Source organism: Micropterus dolomieu, linkage group LG06 (genome assembly GCF_021292245.1).
Source record: "Micropterus dolomieu isolate WLL.071019.BEF.003 ecotype Adirondacks linkage group LG06, ASM2129224v1, whole genome shotgun sequence".
Classification (NCBI taxonomy): Eukaryota; Metazoa; Chordata; class Actinopteri; order Centrarchiformes; family Centrarchidae; genus Micropterus; species Micropterus dolomieu.
Window position 1 is genome coordinate 20,249,598 of NC_060155.1, and position 20,309 is coordinate 20,269,906.

The 20,309-nt window shown below is 39.8% G+C and overlaps 2 protein-coding genes across 4 annotated transcripts in view; both read right to left on the reverse strand.

Moving 5' to 3' along the window:
- Positions 1–67: 67 nt before the first annotated feature.
- Positions 68–9,265, reverse strand: cdc7 (cell division cycle 7 homolog (S. cerevisiae)). Of its 3 annotated transcripts, none has more exons than XM_046052268.1 (12): positions 8,802–9,265; positions 8,376–8,466; positions 7,937–8,023; positions 7,278–7,413; positions 5,129–5,222; positions 4,780–4,922; positions 4,452–4,515; positions 3,839–3,946; positions 3,401–3,576; positions 3,138–3,220; positions 1,672–1,821; positions 68–1,544 (listed from the first exon to the last, which is right to left on the reverse strand). In XM_046052268.1, the coding sequence occupies exons 2-12, from the start codon at positions 8,464–8,466 to the stop codon at positions 1,090–1,092; spliced, it is 1,587 nt and encodes a 528-aa protein (XP_045908224.1). In that variant the 5' UTR covers positions 8,802–9,265; the 3' UTR covers positions 68–1,089. The 3 variants fall into 3 exon arrangements, with proteins under 3 accessions (XP_045908224.1, XP_045908223.1, XP_045908225.1); XM_046052267.1 differs by having other exon boundaries at positions 4,179–4,515; positions 8,802–9,255; XM_046052269.1 differs by lacking the exons at positions 7,937–8,023; positions 8,376–8,466; positions 8,802–9,265 and adding an exon at positions 6,583–6,720 and having other exon boundaries at positions 4,179–4,515; positions 7,278–7,406.
- Positions 9,266–10,404: 1,139 nt separating this feature from the next.
- hfm1 (helicase for meiosis 1) overlaps positions 10,405–20,309 on the reverse strand; it is a 20,736-nt gene continuing 10,831 nt past the window's right edge. The window contains exons 28-38 of the mRNA XM_046052275.1: positions 18,594–18,751; positions 18,302–18,405; positions 16,470–16,655; positions 16,264–16,329; positions 16,018–16,142; positions 15,294–15,376; positions 13,357–13,472; positions 11,544–11,907; positions 11,307–11,406; positions 10,714–10,865; positions 10,405–10,547 (exon numbers count right to left, since the gene is read on the reverse strand). Of these exons, the coding sequence (XP_045908231.1) occupies positions 10,493–10,547; positions 10,714–10,865; positions 11,307–11,406; positions 11,544–11,907; positions 13,357–13,472; positions 15,294–15,376; positions 16,018–16,142; positions 16,264–16,329; positions 16,470–16,655; positions 18,302–18,405; positions 18,594–18,751 (1,509 nt within the window). The 3' untranslated portion in view covers positions 10,405–10,492. The remainder of the gene's footprint in view (positions 10,548–10,713; positions 10,866–11,306; positions 11,407–11,543; positions 11,908–13,356; positions 13,473–15,293; positions 15,377–16,017; positions 16,143–16,263; positions 16,330–16,469; positions 16,656–18,301; positions 18,406–18,593; positions 18,752–20,309) is intronic.

Here is a 20,309-nt window from a genome sequence, read left to right on the forward strand (position 1 = left end):
GGAATTTTAAATGTGAATTATAATGCCTCACATATCTAAGACTTTTCTGTAAATGACAGCCACTTGCTTCATTTTTCAGTTTATTAGAAAATTCAAATAGAGTAAGGCAGACTTGACTTTTTCAGTGTTATAAATTAACACAACTGACCCAGACATATTCTCACACAGCAGCTATCATACACTCGTTCATAAAATACAGATGGAATTCATGTGCACCTTCAATTTTAAAGCTGTTGTCAAGACTCAGTTCAGACAACAATAATATTTCACGTTCTTAAGATGTGTTAAATACAAGGTTTTCTTGGAGCTATAAAAAAGGCTAATCTTTGCTTGGGGCATCTGTCAAGTCTACAGCAGGTAGACAACATAATGGCAAGACTCCTTAAGTTTGGTATTTTTCTCTTTTGGTCTACAAAGTATAAAAGTACAGAACATCAAATTAAAAAGCCATATACTCAACTGCAGTTAAGCTGATTCTTCAGAGATCAGAGACCTTCAGGGTCAAATATTTATTTTACCAGACAGCTTGTAGCTGGATTGTTTTACAGATTTTGTAAACCTGTCCAACTATTGACACAACAGCCAATATAATGTCTTAAGTCAATACTTTTCCTGTCTCGTTATCGCTAATGCACATCTACACCCCCTTTAAAATGCCCATTCTCAAAGTACAGCTGCCATGAAAGACAAACAAAAAAACAAAACAGATTTTAACTCTTAACTGGAGGTCTGTGAACAGGAAGTCAAACCTGTCTTGAATGGCTACTAATATTAAAATAAATGAAGTATATAACAGTGTCTGATGGAGAGAACAATGAAAGACAACTTCTCCCCTTACAGAAATGTACCAGACTTCTATTCTCTGGTTCAGGTGATTTCTCCACACAGGGATGTAAACGTCTGATCCTGTGTACAGCAGAATACTTTCTCACGAGGGGACAGACTGACTGCTCTGCTGGGTTACAACTTCTAAGATAAATACATAAAGTATCTCATCCTTTTGTCTTTGCAGACCAGTTTATTCAATCTGAACCAAAGCCTAGGATGCTGTCAGTTCAGTTATGTTGACGTGAGCCTCCTGGTCTGGTTTCACAGGTCTTTGAACAGTGGGTGCTGCAGGGCCTGAGCGGCTGTGATTCTAGTGGCAGGGTCCAGGTCCAGCAGCCGGTCCAGCAGGTTGTAGGCCTCATCAGGAACTCTGTCCCAGCCTCGCTCATCTTCTTCCACCTTGCAGTCTGTCTCTGAGCTCTGTTTAGTGAGGCCAGTGGTTTCTGTGCTCCTTGAATGTTCATGTTTTGGGAGAGCAGATGAGAGAGAAGAAGGAGTGTCACCTGCTCCATCATTGTGTTGCTTGAACGTTCCTTCAGTGGAACGATGTGTAGGCGTGTCATCTTGGATCTTGTGATGATGGGTGGCGATGGAGTCTTTGTTGGCTTCTGGAAGTGGTGTGACTTCATCTGGTGACAGCCTCCGTCCTCTCAGCGTCTCACACAGCGTCCTGAGGTCCTGTCGAGGCAGCTCCCGACTGCACACCACCGCCTTACCTGAAGTTCAACCACAAAACAGGTTCATTATCTACACAGAGCTTTCCATACATCAGAGTGAGGCTGAATTCAGTTCTGCTGGATTAATCATAATACAGAAGCAGGAGTAAAACTTATTGATACACACCAAATGCCTTGGCAGCCTGGATGGTCTCTCTGGAGCCCCGTATGGTCATGATCTGAGTGAGGGCGATCAGGTCATCGCTGGCTTTGAAGAACGGGTAACGGCCACTGAGCAGTGAGAGCAGGATCACGCCAGCTGACCACACGTCTATGGCTGTAGAACAGAAAGATAAGACAGGGGAGGGTGCAGTATTAGATTAGTGGCAGGGGAAGAGTCCAGTTTTGGCTTTCTTCTGTTTAGGAAAGCCACCACAGAGTGTCAGAGATACTGCACCTTTTCATCAGTTGGGGAAAAATTACTTTTTCCTGAAATACCATTTTGTGATGTGTCACTGCAGCGCATGATTATACACTGAACAAAAATATAAAGGCAACACTTTTGTTTTTGCCCCCGTTCATCATGAGCTTAACTCAAAGATCTAAGACTTTCTCTATGTACACAAAAGGCCTATTTCTCTCAAATATTGTTCACAAATCTGTCAAAATCTGTGTCAGTGAGCACTTCTCCTTTGCAGAGATAATCCATCCACCTCACAGGTGTGGCATATCAAGATGCTGATCAGACAGCATGGGTATTGCACGGGTGTGCCTTAGGCTGGCCACAATAAAAGGCCACTCGAAAATGTGCAGTTCCATCACACAGCACAATGCCACAGATGTCACTATTTTTGAGGGAGCGTGCAATTGGCTACAGGAATCTCCACCAGAGCTGTTGCCCGTGTATTGAATTTTCATTTCTCTACCATAAGCCATCTCCAAACGCATTTCAGAGATAATTTAGCAGTACATCCAACCGGCCTCACACGCAGACCACGTGTAACCACACCAGCCCAGGACCTCCACATCCAGCATCTTCACCTCCAAGATCGTCTGAGAGCAGCCACCCAGACAGCTGCTTCAACAATCTGCAGAAATGTTTTGGTTATTCAAACAAACTGTCAGGAACCATCTCAGGGAAGCTCATCTGCATGCTTGTCGTCCTCATCGGGATCTTGACTTGACTGCAACTTTGCACAGCCATTAAAGAGGAGTGGACCAACATTCCACAGGCAATAATCAACAACCTGATCAACTCTATGTGAAGGAGATGCGTTGCACTGTGTGAGGCAAACGGTGGTCCCAGTACAGTGCACATTTTCGAGTGGCCTTTTATTGTGGCCAGCATAAGGCACACCCGTGCAATACCCATGCTGTCTGATCAGCATCTTGATATGCCACACCTGTGAGGTGGATGGATTATCTCTGCAAAGGAGAAGTTCTCACTAACACAGATTTTGACAGACTTGTAAACAATATTTGAGAGAAATGGGCCTTTTGTGTTAATAGAGAAAGTCTTAGATCTCTCAGTAATTATTTTCAGTATAGTATGAACATATTCTGCACGAGTTTAACAGTAAGCATCTCCAAATCTTTGCTCAGCTGTCATCATATTTGTTTGGTTATAAATACTGTAGTCATTGAGGTACCAACCTGTTCCTTGGTTGGGACACTTTGTGAGGACTTCTGGTGCTCTGAAGCCTGGTGTTCCAGCCCTGGGAGCCACCTGCTGCTTCCTTTATTAAGAAAAGCAACATGAAGCAGGAACAACACATAAATCAATGAGAGAAAACTGGAATTAAATGGATGTCTTGTGCTAAAAAGCTCTAAATCTCACTTATAATGAAGAGATATTTTACAGTGTGTTACGGTGTGTAAAAGTGGGTTCCATTCTTCTTCTCGCTCTCTTTTCTTACCTGGACATGCAGATGTTGCAGACACGGTCAGTCAGGTAGCAGTTACAAGTGAGGACCTGCTGCACAGTCCTTGGAGGTTTCTGACTGCTGCTCTGGGTCCTGACAGGGAGCGGGCCCCGGCTGGCTGAAGAGTACTTCCGGCTGGCTGGGTCCTCTGCTTTGCCGGGCTTCACCAGCTGAATAAAATAATTTATGAAGAAAAAAAAGCTGATACACACCCTTAATACCATAACATATCGCGTTAAAACAAACAGTGTTTTTAGGAATAAGCTAAAACAAAAAATAAATGCATTTACAATGCAAGGATAAATAACATTTAAATATTAGTAATTGCTATCTATCTCTGGTGTGATTATTCAGTGTTCTTATACCTGATAATAAAAAGAGAAATAATGTAAGCTCTTATTCTTCCAAAACTTTACTTTCCACTGTCCCTACCTGTGTCTTAATGGCAGTTTGTTTTGTGGTGGATGGAGCAGGAGTGCAGCTGTTCAGGTTCCTCTCTCCAAACACAGGCCGTGCCACTTTGCGTAGTCCTGTCAAATCCTAGAGAAAACAAAAATGGATATAAGAATTTAGCTAAAAGCAACACATTGGTTCAGAACACAAACAGATAAACACAGACACTTTAACATATTCGCAAAGGAAATTTTTAACCAACTTAAGGTTTGTGCTACCCAGAGAAACCTAATTACACTCATTTACAATTCTGCTTTAACTGGACAAAAAAAACTCCGAAACACCAGAAAAAGGTATTATATTGACTTAGTGCAGACACCTTTGTGTGCTTTGTGCGAGAATTGGAGGTGGTGACAGCGGTGGTGACAGAACGTGTTTTTTTGATCAGTGCTTTCCGAGAAGCTGAGGAAGATGAGGTGGAAGAGGAGGAGGAAGGTGGCACGGTTGTGGACTGCCGTGGAGGCAGAGGCAACGAGGTTGAGGCTGTGGTGGTGGTTTTGGGGGGGAGTCTAGGTAGTGCTTTGCTCCGCTGTGTCGTGTCTTGTTTCCCTGTGGACCCGCCACCTTTGTGCGATGGCCTCTGCCTCACCACCTTCAGCAGCTCAATCTGGGTGTCTGCAGTGCCCTGAGCCAGGCCGAAGTCCACCAGTGCATACCTACACACACAATTTAAATCAAGAAATTCAGCATTTCCAAAGCAATCTCCGAACACCCATCTCACCTCGTACCCAAACTACACAGGGAGGCCAGAATTTTCCCGTTAACAGATAAAATGGCAACTAAGATGCCAAAACAGTCGGACACTTTTGCTCACCAAGTCACCAGCATTCAGAATTATATATATATTTTTAAAAGAGTAAATGAAACAATCAGATGAAAGTATGCGGCGGCACTTATTACAGAGGGGGATAAATACTCACATTTTGGTTCTACTGTTGTAGAGGAAATTGTTTGGTTTGATGTCTCTGTGAATGATTCCAAACTGGTGGATGTGCCTCAGGGCCTTCAACAGGTGATAGATGTACAGACGGACCTCTTCAAAGCTCAATGAGCCAATGATGTCCTGATAAATATGTTTTGATTGGATCACAAATTTTAAATCACATTTCAGTAAGCACAGACAAGAGAGCCACATCAAGAAAGACAAAAAATGATTCATGTTTTAGGGATTACATTACAGATCTATGCCAGTCCATGCTAAAATCAGTGTGTCACTGAAAAGCAGTAGTCACATGCTTGATAGAAGCTATTGTGTGACAATGTACATACCACAATAGCTTGATGCTCCATATAGGGCATGACAATCACCACATGGTCCTCCTTCCTGAAGCAGTAAGTCACCCCCATTACATTCTCGCTGCCTCTGTAAAGTGAAGAAGACTCAGTGAGACGACAGAACTCATTTCAACGTGTGTCAGTCTTGGCCGGGCACAAATTAGTGTCTTGCCAAAGCAGCCATCACTGTATAGAGGTGCGTAGGTTCAGCTGAATCATACAACGTTAGACAAGTGAGGAACCCACACACCAATTTGCTACGGCATAAAAATAACCTTTAAAAAAAGAGATTAAACAGTTATGATATAACAAGAGTTCTTTAATTCATTATTTAAAAATGTATGTGTCAGCATTGCAACACATCTGTAGTAAGTATAAAAATCTCTAACCCTATAACTGCAGTACATACAGCATGTCCCCCTGCTGTATAAGGGTTATAAACAGCCAGATAACAAGAATAGAGAAGCTCTGCAGAGGAAATTTTACCTGGTAGAATTACAGGAAAACTGAACAATAAACTCCGATGAAACTCCCTTTGAACTAACTGTCAGAGGCTCACAATGGGCCTTTCCGAAACTAGACCCTCGCCACTTCCACTACGATCCGGAGTGAACTCTGGTCAACCTCAGCCAAATCGAGCTCCCTAACCCGCGTGGGGTCTACATACAGCGGCCAACTTTCGGACAAAATACCCTCTGCCCAGCGTTAATAGGATCTGACGTTACCGCTGCAATCACTGCTATAATATGTGTATCAAATAAACAACATTTGTATTAAGATTCAGGATTGATGTTGAGGTAAAGTGTGTTTTTTTCAATAACGAAACAGAAAGCATGTGTCATTCATTTTGTGTTTTTTTATGAACCATATTATTTTGGTTATATTTTGAATATTTCTTATGACTTTATATTTACAAAAAATAAATATTATATTCTTTTATGAAAAGTGATATTCATTGTAAAAGAAAAGCCTATTTGAACCTCTTTATCTTATTTTAAAAATATTAATATTACATTCACAAATACAAAATTTCCAAATAAATCAAACATTATATTGAAGCATTATGTAGTCTGAAGAAATTAACAATTGAAATCTATAAAGACTTAACTATTTTTCTTTAATGCCTTTGTTGTTGTTACGTGATCCCCCTGTGTATATAGTTGTGCCATGTTCTATTATTCTGTCGTTTATAATGTAGACTATTTTGTTTTGGCTATAGATTTTCACATGAGATGAATACGATTCAATGAAAACAACATTTTAAGGCCTATTGTCTATCAGACAAGAGCATTTTTTATTGAACACAATGTTGTTAACCTGTGAATGGTGATATGAAACGTTAGTGTAGTTTCAGAATTTAAAAATCCTACACGTTAACCGGCGAAGTCACATGGAACTCACATTTGAAAAAAAGGTTCCCCCATCGTGCAGCAAAGGGTGTTACACACCTTCAACAAGCCAGCAGTGGAGCTCACTCAGCAGTGGAGCTCACTCAGCATTGGAGGGTTTAACAACCCACTACCACTCTGCCCTCACTGGTTTCGGATGGCACTCAATGTGGCGGACCCTCCGCATGAATGCGCAAACTGAGTGGAAGTAGTTAGGGAGAGGGAGTAGCAAGCAGTTTCGGAAAAGGCCCAATGAAATAAAATAACAATAACACAGACAGTATGTTACTTGTATAACAATTATTTAATACTTATTGCTCAACAATGCTGCTTGTGGTTATGGCTCGACCGTCACAGCCACCACGAGCTGCATGCCATTGAGGCCTTCCACCTAAAGAAGGACAAGGTTTGCTACACTTCACACCACTACCAGAGGTTCGAGACCCCTTTGTTGTCTTCTGTTCTTGTGCCAGAGCTGCCACCTCTGCAGGACTACACTTATTTCATACCTGATGACACAAACATTCCTGCAAGGAATCGAACCCCAAAACAACTATATACCAGAAATGCCTCCACGAGGATACATCAGTCCAGGAATCAACAGATGAATCAAAGTATGGGTTTGACTAAAGGGCTTGACTAAAAGTGAGCAACAGCATAAACTATACATGAAGCGAAGTCTATAAAAGTATTTTAAGATGCAAAGTAATTTGCATTAGCTGTTCAATTCATTAAAAAGGCAGTATTGGACTCACCCAGCAACAGTGAGACATTGAAGCTCAGCAGCGATGCGTGTAGGATGGCTGGTTGGGATGAGGTGCTTCAGGGCAAACATCTCTCTCCTACCGTCCCGCATCTGAGCCTCACCCAAATATACCGAGCTGAACGTACCTGATGAACAGATACAGGTCATGAACAACAACAATCATTCAGTGTAGCAGCCCCGACAACAAAAGCTCCTTTGGTTTTTAGCCTAGACCTTGGAATAGTTAGCAACGCCCTACCAGAGGATCTCGGTCTGCATCCTGGCTCATAGGGGGATAAAAGCTATAGAGAGATATATGATGGTGCTTGCCCACGTCTGGCCTTGAAAGTAAATAAAATAATTTTGAAATCAATACCAAAAGAAACTGGCAGCCAGTGCAAGAATGCTAAAACTGGAGTCATAAGGTCATATTGTTGCACTGAGTTAGAAGTCGAGCTTCAGCATTTTGGACTAATTGAAGGCACTGAATTGATTTCTGGTTTGGAAAGGTACATAGGTAGTTACAATAGTGAACACATCACCTCTTCTGCTACAATAAATCCAATGAGGTGAATGAGTGACTAATGTATTAATATTTAACAAATGCTATTTTTAAACAAATAGTATTTAAACTCCTATGGCGTGGATAAAGTTATGCAGAGTGCGTACCTTCTCCGATTTTGTCTATGATGCGGAAAACCTTGGCCAGCTGAGGAACAGCTTTGTAGAGGAACTCAATGTCCATCTCCACATCCCCTGGAAGAAAAGACGCGCACATTTTCAATCAAATCAGCAAAAAACAAAAACAAATCTGTTACAGGTTGTAGTGCAAAAAAACTGAGCAAGAATGACACAGCTTTTCAGACATGCCTATGTTACAGGCTTTCATTTAATACAATTATTTTATTCTGTTCCTAATTTAACATTTGTTCAGTGACATATGCCAGAATTAAAAAACAAAATACACTCTGAAAAAAGTGACAGTAAATTTAATATTAGAGTCCTGCAAATATTGCTTCCTCAACCTAATATTGCATTAACTATAACACGCTAATGATGTATCTTTAATCAAATGTTTACTCAAAAAGTCATAAAGCTTCCAACTTACTTGGGACTTTGCTTCTCCTGTGACTCCTGTCAGATTTAATAACACATCCGTCTGTGCTGATGCCTTCAGTGCAGACAGTAGACAACTCCATCTAAAAGACGGAGAGAGAGAAATAAGGAAAGAAACCTTAAAGGGCTGGCCACGTAACGTTAAATGACTCAAAGGAAACATTTAAATTATAAATAATATACGGTTACTCACTGTTAACTTACATACAGTGTGTGTAACGTTATTTACTGTATAAAGCGACTGATTATTGGCCAACTAGCTCACCTGGTTAAATTGGCTGATGGATAGAAAGTAGTCTAATCTAATGTACGATCTGTTTGTCTCCCTAATTACAACAAAAATAGCATGCTACTGCTAGTTACGGTCTGTCAGGCTGGCTAACGTTACAGTTTGGAAGCAAAACAAAAAGAAACTCACCGCTTTAGTTGGTCGTAAAGTGAAACAGCTTCTCAAATTAACATTTCATAAACGCGTCATACAGTCATGAGCTAATGCTCCATCTGCTAAAACTTATATAATTGTCCCTCAGTCAATTGACAGAAAAAATAAGTGTTCACACTTTCAGGATGAAGCTTTTCCGCCAACAACAAACTCCGCGCTAAAAGTGATGTCACAGACATCTCGCGCTATCAGCTGACCAACTCACGCGATTTCAACCAGCACTGTCCGGAAGAAGGAACTATGGGACCTGACCTTAATTTTATACAGTCAATGGGCCAGACCTAAACCTACACACAATAAAAAGGGAATGTAACGTCCTCCTCTAACATCAGAAGCCGTATTCACAAAACATCCTCAAGTAGCTCCAACAAATAACACCTGTGTCAGTCCGATCTTCAGGTTACAAAGTACAGGATCCCAAGTGTCCTGCTCACAGTCTGTCTCATTGCATCAGTTCTTTGGAAAAATACAATTTTAACATTTAAAAGCATATTTTGATGGCAGGTGAGTTAAATCCGCCACTAACTCTCCTCCACTAATTTACACCAACACTGGAAAAATGCAGTAATCCATTTGTTGCACAGATCATTAAGTGTACAGTAAATAATCACCAAATTAAATAAATAAAAGTGGTTTCATGGCCATCGACGCATTAGGGTAGCTGTAGAATATGTGCTGAATGTCAAAGGAGGGAGGCAAAAAAAAGTCCATATTTTACTTTGTTTGATGCAGTTTAAAACATACATTTGTTAAAAATATTTATTTTAATATTTAAAATATAATTTAGTTGATGTGATTTCATTAAATAACTTAATTGATTTATTTGAATGATTTGATCACATTTTTAAATGTAAATTTAATTTTACTTTTTTTAATATAATCTAATTTAATTTAATCCAATCATTGACACAGACTGGTCACCTGTCAACCAATCACTGTAGACAAGTGAGTAAATTACTTGAGCTCTCTCAGTTCCTCAGTAAAAGTTGCCCTCAGCAGCTTCATGAAAAGCTCTTAAAGGGAAACTCAAGGAACTTTTAGTGCTTTTTAGCAGGACTCCTAATGGTAAAATAAGACAGATTTTCAGACTTGTATAGAGTGGTGATAAATACATATACATTATACACGATAGCTCAAAGGATGGGCCTCTCATCTACAGTAAAAGGTCTGTATTTGTACAGCGCATTTCTAGTCTTTCTGACCACTCAAAACGCTTTACACTACACCACATTCACACACTGATGAGCCAGAAACAGAAATTAACTAATTCATACATGTTCACACTTTTCTTGCTCAAGGACACTTCGACATGCAGACTGGGGGAGCGAACCACTGATGTTCTGATAAGTGGACGACCGCTCTACCCCCTGAACCACAGACGTCTCTAAAATACTTGGCAACAATCACAAAGCTACTACTTGACTGTACTGAATCATCCAATAAACAAACTTTATTGAATAAATAAATACATAAATAAATAAATAACATTAGTAATAATTAGAACTTTAGAAACAATTTGTTTCATTTACAATATGAATATATAATAACCTGACTTCAAAACAGTCTACAAATCTTGATGTGAAGCTATAAGGTTAATGAAAAATTAACACAAACATAAAGAAAACACTTCATGTTAATAACATATTCATGTCAGACAAGCATTACTTCTAAAATATTCCATCAAATATCCCAAGGAAAGCTTCCTCTTCTTTGCTGCTGGTGCTGAGTGTACAGGATGTAAAAAAAATCAACAATTATTTAGGTGAATCAGGTGAAAAAGCATCCTTTAGTAAAAGTGTATTGAATATATGATTATTTTCATTATATACTAAAGACTGAATATTGTAATGAGTCAAAATAAAAGCCTTGTAATCATATTTTCCTCTACCTTCTGCTGACAGATGAGCTGGTGTTTGGTGGGACGCTCACTGTTGAGAAAAAATCAAACCTTCTGGTAAGTGGGGCCACGTGGGTCTCACTCTGTTTCTGGAGATTTTGTGGTGTTTTTACTGTGACCTCTTCACTGAAGATGCTTGGTCTCTGTACAAGGAGGAAGAGAGGCAAGTGTCACACGTGCCAATTAGCTCGGGTACTGACCATACACCAGTTAATCTTAACCTGACAGTCAGTAACCCTTTTGCTATTAATAAACTCACAGAATATTTCTTTCCACAAAGAGAAAATCCCATCAGCAAAAGAGCAACAGTCACTAAAAGTTTTGTTGACATTTCAATGTATCTTTACAGCTGAGAGACATTTAAAATATTATTTGGTGAAAACATTGACAGGAGTAAGATGTTAATGTTTACATGGTACTGTAATACTGTAATATGTACAGTATGTAAGCCAGCTAGCTTAATTTTGTCTCTCACGACAACAAAGTCTACCTGAGTAACCATGTATACAATAGCATATTGTTTAGGATACCACTAAACTGCAAAAGTAGCACATGCACAGATCTCTGTACACAAACACGCACACCTTTTTATTCCAGGCGAGTGTGATTCTGTTCTGCGGTCTGACTGTGACCTGTGACAGTCCTGGTTTTCTGATTTCAGGACTTAAAGTTGGTGAAATCGACCTGAAACACATAAATATGACAAATGTTTTTACTGTACTAATGATAATAAGAAACCTCAGGGAACGATTGTTTTCTGAAAGGAGATTTGTTTCACACATTTTTTGATGTTTAACACAATTACACAAGTCCGGCCTTACCTCAGTGGTGTTCTGGCAGTGGTTATACAGGGTTTGACTTGTAAATGATGGCAGAATACTTGTGCTGATGTTGTGGCAAAAGACTGCTGGACTTCAGGTTTAGCATTTGTTGGACACAAGGCCGATGATGTCTCGCTGGCATGCACCAAGTTTTCGTCATCAAAGTCGCCCCAGTCGTCCCATTCATATCCAAGGTCAAAGCTGACAGTTGGTATTTGTGAGGCTGCAGCATTTTCGTCCTGGTTTGACACAGCAGCAGACCTCTTCAAGTTAGCCAAGTTGGTTGTATTGATCTGGTTTGGATGCGGTTTATGGTTCTGACTCACACCAACACTGATTCCTGGGTTCTTCCACATTGAGGAACCTAAACACAGATGACTTAAATAAAAAGAATAGCTACACCATCAAGTGTTACTGCACTTTGGGCCTTCATAGATTCTGAGTTTTTTAAAGATCTTACTTGGTGTCTTTTTGCACGTTTTCTATCATTCACTAAAAACTTGTGCAGAACTAACAAGTCGATGGTAAAGACCAGAGGTTTTCAAAGTGGTAGGCGGGCCTCCCCAGAAGGCTCCAAACTGTTTCAGGGGAGGCTCAGCGAATGAAAACTAATACATGCCTTTTGAGGTTGATGGCAAACAGCAATATTAGGTTAGCTTGGCTTTATAGTTGAGTGTCTATGTGATCAACTAACGTAATCATGATCCCATAGGCATCCACAAATTAAGCAAAACTAAGCAAGTAAACTAAGGGGCGGTGGCGGAAGGGCCACAGTCTCAATCTTTGAAAACCCCTGGTATAGGCGATTATCTTGGCCAGATGATTAGGGCTGTAACGGTTTTGAAACCGAGACCGAAACCGCAACACAAAAGTCCATGGTCTTGTTTCGTGTTTCTGAGAGACAGATGCAACACACCCGCTCCCGGATTGTTGAGCTCTCATTAAGACAGTGTAACTGTGGCGGCAGCGGCCGGTGGGGGCAGTAGTGGTGTATAATGTATTTGTATTGATAGTAGGTTATTCTAGGTAATTTTCCACCTTATTTTATTGTTTATTCACTAATTAAATTTGCTTCCCTTCATTTCACTTTCCCCCTCACTAACACTCACCCACCCCTGCTCTCTCACTGCAAACCAACGTGGTACTGAGTGACATCTGCAGTGGTGCGTTCACTGTCGCTCCGTAATGTACATTGTAATGTACAAACATTTTCCTAGTTGTTGGCCATTTTCATAGACTGATTTTCATACCTGATCCTTGAATATTTTTAACATTTCATCACCTTTATTTTTTGTGTCAAGCATGCATTACTTCTCTCTTTGTTGGTGGATTAATAAATCCTCTGCCACCTAAAATGAAACATCTATAGCCAATGAAAAATGTTTTTCATGAACCATGTTAACATTATACTTTTGACAATGTCCTTGTGTGCTTGTTGTTTATCTCCAGAGGTTTTCCCTCTGAGAACATGGCTTATAAATCCCTGTACTGTGCTCGAAGTGTACATTTCAAGATGATGTACTGGTAGTTTACTGAAATGAGCTGATAACAATGGCTAGGGAATCACATAGCATACACAGAAAAATAACTGGCAATTTGTAAAGTATATGGGATTTGTAGTTAATGAGCCAAAACATGCAACACCACCAGGGTCGTTTGTCTAATGAGGAGTTTAAATTAAGTTGTATGATAATCTCAAAAGGAGAGAAAATGACAGAGCGTGAGAGACAGAAAAATACAGAACATGTGATTGTAAAACTCAACAATGCTTGGGGATTGTGTTGAGTTAATCTTCCACATGCCACTTTTTTACCACTGTCATCATCGTCCAGATGAACTGTGTCAGGCAGTTCAGCCCAGTCTTCTCCGGTCAGATCCACAATCTCAATGTGAGGTCTTGCTGACGCTCCATACTGACTCCCACCATAACTTCATTAAATAAAATAGGAGATGAATGTAATTCAGCGTCAGGCCATCAGATTTAATTGAAACCAAACTTATTTTAACAAATTCTTTTCACTTCTGTTCCTGTCTTTGTTTTTCACACTTATTTAGGCTTATGGACTTTGGATTATTGCCTACAGTCCCCTCCAAAAGTATTGGAACGGTAAGGCAAATTCCTTTGTTTTTGTTGTTCACTGAAGACATTTGGGTTTAAGATCAAAAGATGAGTATGAGACAAGAGTTCAGAATTTCAGCTCTCAATTCGGGGCGGGTGGCGGAGTGATGGGGGAAGGGGATTACGGTAGTAATCTTTACTCATTACCACTGACGGCAACGTTGCCCTGCACGATTGCTCTAAATGTTGCTCAGTGTAGCTTGAAGGAGGTGAAATGCATGGTCTACTGGGTTCAGGTCAGGTGATTGACTTTGCCAGTCTAAAACCTTCCACTTTTCCCCCCTGATGAAGTCCTTTGTTTTGTTGGCAGTGTGCTTTGGGTCATTGTCCTGCTGCATGAAAAACTTCCTCCCGATTAGTTTCAATGCATTTCTCTGTAAATTGGCAGGCAAAATGTTTCTGTCCACTTCTGAATTCATTCTGCTGCTACCATCATCAGTTACATCATCAATAAATATTAATGAGCCTGTTCCAGAAGCAGCCGTGCAAACCCAAGCCATGAGATTACCTCCACCATGCTTCACAGATGAGCTTGTATGCTTCGGATCATAAGCAGTTCCTTTCTTTCTCCACACTTTGGCCTTTCCATCACTTTGCTTGAGATTGATCTTGGTCTCATCAGTCCATCAGATTGTGGTCCAGAACCTTTGCGGCTCATCTCTGTACTTCTTTGCAAATTTCAATCTGGCCTTCTGATTCTTCCTGCTGATGAGTGGATTTGCATCTTGTAGTGTGGCCTCTATATTTCGGCTGTCTGAGTCTTCTTCAAACAGGACATTGTGATACCTTCACCCCTGCACTGTGGAGGTTGTTGGCGACTTACTGATTTTTCAGGGGTTTTCTTCACAGCTCTCACTATATTTCTGTCATCAACTACTGTTGTTTTCCTTGGCCGACTTGTTCGACGTCTGTTTGCTCAGTACAACAGTAGTTTCTTTCTTTTTCAGGACATTCCAAATTGTTGTACTTGCTATGCCCAATGTTTGTCCAATGGCTCTGGTCGATTTTCCCTCTTTTCTCAGCTTGACAATGGCTTACTTTTCGCCCATAGAAAGCTCTCTGGTCTTCATGTTGGTTTATCCTCTTTAACAGGAAATGCAGTCTTTATAGGTTTGAACCAAGGTTGAAAACTTAGACCAGTTATGCAGAGCTATTTAATATTTGGACAATCAACCTAAAAGGCAACACCTGGGCAACAAGAAATATCTGTCAGTCACATGTTCCAATAGTTTTGCTCACTTGAAAAATGGGTGGGTTCAAACAACGGGTGGATGTGTTGTTTTAACACATCTAGATGTGAATACCAGGAAATGAGAGCTGAAATTCTGAACTCTTGTCTCATACTCATCTTTTGATCTTAAGCCCAAATGTCTTCAGTGTACAACAAAAACAAAGGAATTTGCCTTACCGTTCCAATACTTTTGGAGGGGACTGTATACCGTCTGAATTTGTTCGCTAGTGTTTTGGACTTGGTCTTCACCTGCCTCACAATCCCATAAAGCTTGTGTACCTTCTTCTTGTTTCTTAATAAACACTAGAAACTGGATCCAAATCCCTTTATTCCATTGCCTACAAAAACGTGACACCTATTGCACTAAATATGTCTAAAATGTCAATGTAACTGTGAATACCTGGAAACAGTAGGTAGCCTCTCTTTGGGTTTGTAAGAAAACTCCTGCATGTTGACAGACACCGACTCCTCACTCATTTTCATCTGAGCAAATAAAAACAGAGCATCAAACACAGATTTATTCAGTTTAGTTATACAGAAAGATGTGGACACAAGAAAGACTAGAAAGACTGTTGTAGTTTGTCTAGTTCACGCAAAGATTCTATTTGCTATTCTCATTTGGTTCAGTAGAATTAAAACAACAATGCACATGTAGCCTGCACATTTATCCATACAGCATGATCTTTATGACCTCATCTGGATTTGAACATAGAAACGCAGACATTGTACCTAATCTGCATATTCTACACCTGTAAACTAAATAATGGGTTGAATATCTTGTCTAAAGTGCATATATACATAGACTCTCATTCTCATATCCTCATACTATACAGTATAGTACCTGTAAATGTATATAGTCATATTATATGTTATAGATATTGTGCTGTTCCTATAATCTTGTGACTCATCAGCATCTTCTGACTTCAGCAGACTTAATCCTACTGTGTTGTGTGTGATATATTAGATGAGACTGGTTGAGGATAACACAACCTCAGGCCTATATCATATATTTAACGTGAAATTGTGACGGACTCAATTCAACAACTCTTGTTTTTTGTATGATGGCTGCAATGTTTAGACGATACGATGTGGGCAAAAAAAGACATACCTGTTTTCTTTCTCACCTTGAGTCTTTTGACAGGAGTCTGCGCGAGTGTGTCACACCTGCTCCTCAGGTCTTTCAAATAGGAAGAGAAGCCAGATTCTTGACTTGCTGACCTCTTCCGTGCCACAGCTACACCTACTTTACCTTGGTGAGGGTGACGGACACACATGAATTATCTATTATCTTTACACACAAAGCAGATACATGGTAGATACATGAGTGTACAAAAAGACATGTACACAGTGGAAGACGTGATTGTACTCACAGCAATCGTGGCCACAGAGATCCTTATTCTTGCAGAAGTGGTTGCACTGTCGTTTATTGACTAAATCTGTTTGTTATTATTTGAACAGAAAACAAAAAACATCTAATTTCAACCTTTGAAAAGCCTTTGAAAAACTACTGTCAATATACATTATTTTATATTTCAGCATTAACAAAATCATCAGTAACAAAGCTCCAGTGTAGTGCCTTGGTCTGTAGCAGATGTGGCATTTTCCCTCGGAGTTGCAGCCTGATATGTAGACTGTAGTTTCAGTGCAGATGGCTGCGGTCTCTGTCTGGTACGGTCATATGATATGTTATATGGATTATCAGTTCCAAACCTCCTGGCTCCAGAGTAGTACACACTGAACTTCTGCTGGATGTCCAGGCCCACTATAGGAGAGGAAAAGGCAGATATGTACAGTAAATGCACTGACAGGCAGTTGATAGCCAAAAACAAGATGTACATTATATACTAGCAGTGGGAATCTCTGGGCACCTCACGATTCGATTACTATACAGAGGGCTGCGATTCAATTATAAAACGATTATCGTTACATCTTGATGCATCATTTTTTCCATACAGGATCCCTGGATAATTACTAAGCATTTAATTTGAGCATTAAAATCCAAAAGAAACATCTCCTAATTAGCTTAAAAGGACTAGTTTGCATCCCTACTTTATTAACCTCGGCTCCATGGTCCCTCATTTCATTAACAACCAGTTGTCAGACTCCTCTGAAAACTGAAAAATAATAATCAGGATTTCCAATACAGGACAGAGCTGTACACCAGTTTAGTCTAAGCTTGTACCAGATGTTCTCAACCCTTGACTAGTTGGTTAGTTAGTACTGACATACAGCCGATAATTAATGTTACTTCGTTACTAATTTAGCTAACATTACATAAATAAATATTTTTAGCGCCTTTCACAGGACCCAATGACGCTTTACACATAGTTACAGTGACAGAACAACAAAAAGTCATTCAGGAGTGAATGCCTGGGTAAAGAGCTGGGTTTTTAGTAGATTTTTTTATGTCCAGACAGGGAGCATTTCAGGTCTCTGTGGGGATGAGTTCCAGAGGGTGGGGGCTGTGACGCTGAAGGCTTTGTCCCCAAAAGTCTGGTGTTGGGGAAGGAGAGCACGCCCTTGTACAGGGGAGATGTTAGCTAGCGCTAACAGCCTTCACTTTTCCAGTAGTTGGGGAAACTTTTATTAACGGACACACAGTTACCTACGCTGCACGTTTACTACCAGACTGAAACTTACTGCTAATATATTTCTCCACTAACTTTCAGCGTCAGGTTTTGCCGCTCGCCCTCTCTCGCGCGGCCTCAGACAGGATACACATAGAGCTGCCGAACGTCGAGTGTCATCATGCTCGCGGTTTGCGAGTTAAAAGCATTACTTGCGCATTGATATTAATGATTGTGTGACATTTTAGTAGGGTGGTTATTCATTCAGCAGTGGAGGTGTGCGGAATACAGGGGAACACTCACTGGTCTCTCTGTTGTGTGCGCTACACATGCAGTCCGGCCGCTGCACTTCTGCGAGTTCCGCTTTTTGCGTTCCGTCAACATTATGTTATCAATTAACATTTAATAATCTATTTTTATACATTTGTTAATCGATTCATAATCTTCCACGTCCGCATCGCGATGCATCTAAGAATCGATTATTTCTCCCATCTCTATTATATACAGACGTGTAACAACTCGAAAATCTTGTTTGATTTGTTTTATGAGTTAGCTTTGAATACAGCAAAAATGCCTGAAAATATGTTGTTGTTTTCCATGTTTTAAGTTATTACAATATTTATTTTGATAAAAATATAATAATTGAATAATTGCCTCCTTTAACTTGACACATTAGACTTATTCCTCAGTGATATGCATATAACAAAAACAGTGCTTTACAACAAACTGCCAGATGAAAGATGTATCAGCTCAACAACAGCACTTCGTTGCACAACAATTGAACAAAAGGCAAGGCGAATTATTACATTTATGTAAATGCAAAGGTATTTCCAACATTTACCATATTCTGAACTGATGAGATTGACACTGATCTCCTCTCCTTTCGAGGCCTTCGCCACCTCAATCTTCTTTGACCAGCTTCCACACTTCAACAACACCAAGTCACTGGAAAACCAACAAGAGGATGCCTGCTGAAAATCAATATCCTATATCCACTCAAACCAGGTTCCGTCTTTAATTTACATAATGGTGAAAGGTCTGTGTTCTGATTTAATAAAGTAATTCTAGAGAAATACATGTTAAGTGAAAGAAAGCAAAGACAACACAACATTTGTTGGGAGACTGGGTTTCACCTGAGTTTCTGTAGGAAGACCACAGTGTTGTCAGGGTTTCCGATGATCAGAGAGACATAGTGGTGTTCTGGAGCTGTTCTCCTGGACAGCAGCTGCGATTGATTTTTTAGGTTCACCTTTACCACAATCTCTGCCGTAGCACAGCTATACCTTGGAAGCTACAAAAAAAAGAAACAACTTTAAAGAAAAAGGATTAAAAGTGAAAAGCTCTATTATATGAGGTAATAAAACATTTTATTTAAAATAATTTGGCAACATCTTTTACCTGCTCCAAAGTAACTTCATACTTTGGGAGATTTATGACAGATTCTCTGATTTGGTTACCAAATGGTGGGTGTCTGTTGAGAATCTAAATAACAGAAATACAGTTAGAAAAAAATCACATCCAGATTCTTTTACAATAATTACCCAAAAATCTTTATTCAACATTTTTTTATGTATGTATTTTGTGTTGATAGGGTATTAACAGTTTTCAGACAGTGCTAAACGTAACAGTACCTGAACTATTAAAATCAGCTTTACAGTTGAAGCATCAGAATGTCTACATTGCCACAGATCAAGCTCAATTAATAGTTTATATTATTAAGCAGTGTTTTCTTTTTAAATATTATACATACTGACCAGCTCAAGCTCTCTGGCATTGGTTTCCTCTATTTTGCTGAAAGTGGTGAGTCCAGCGTTCACCATGGCAGTGGATAGGGTCTGGCCTAAAACACACAACTTGTACATTTAATGTGTGGTTTATTAATTAATCCATAATGTACAACAATGAGTGTGAACCACTCAAATTATTATATTTTAGTACTATATTTACAATGCTCAGATAAAAGGTCCTATACTATGCTATGTCTGTGTATCCACCTATCTTCTCCAGCTGTTTGGAAACATAGGGCGAGTTTTCCCAAAGCTTGGCTCTGAAGCACTTAGCCAGGATCAGAGAGTTGAGCAGGGCAGAGAAACCCATCTTGGATCGCTGACTCAAAAACTCAGACAGACCTCATTGGGATCAAAAACAATCAAAGTTAAAACAAATACAGTCAAAGGGCACTTTGTTCATTTGTTATCCCTGAGTTACCCAACATACATTTACTGATGCGCATCCCATTCCTGAAGATCTTTGCTGTGTCCTGTGTAAGTCCAAACTCTTGAATTGCGACGGAACCCAACTGAGCCTGAATCAAGCTAAGGACAAAGCAATAAACACATAATTTGTATAGTGGTCAGTCAGTAAGAACTTCATAATATAAATTCTGCAATAAAACAGTGTTCCTTCTTTATTCAACACTGCTTTTCCACAGCTTTTCAAGCGCTGAATGAATAAACCTACCAGTTCACTTTCATCTCACTGTTTTTGATCTTTCCCTCAATGGGAAATCTGTAAAAATACATAAACATCTCATTACAATGGCGTGTGTCTCCCTCTACCACATGCAATTCCAATCTAAAAGTTAAAAACAGGGTTTGTGATACTGTATGGGCCACTGTCAATACAATAAATGTGTCTGACCTTATGGTGATCCTGTTCTTGTCCCTGTTCAAAGTGTTCAAGAGCCTCTTCTCGTTCATTCTCAACTGAATCTCGTTGAACTCTCTGCTCTTTGACACCAACTCAATCTGTACACACACACACACACACACACACACACACACACACGTTTGATCTCGATAGTATTTTCATTGCAATGCCTTACCGTCATCCAAATTATTTATATTATT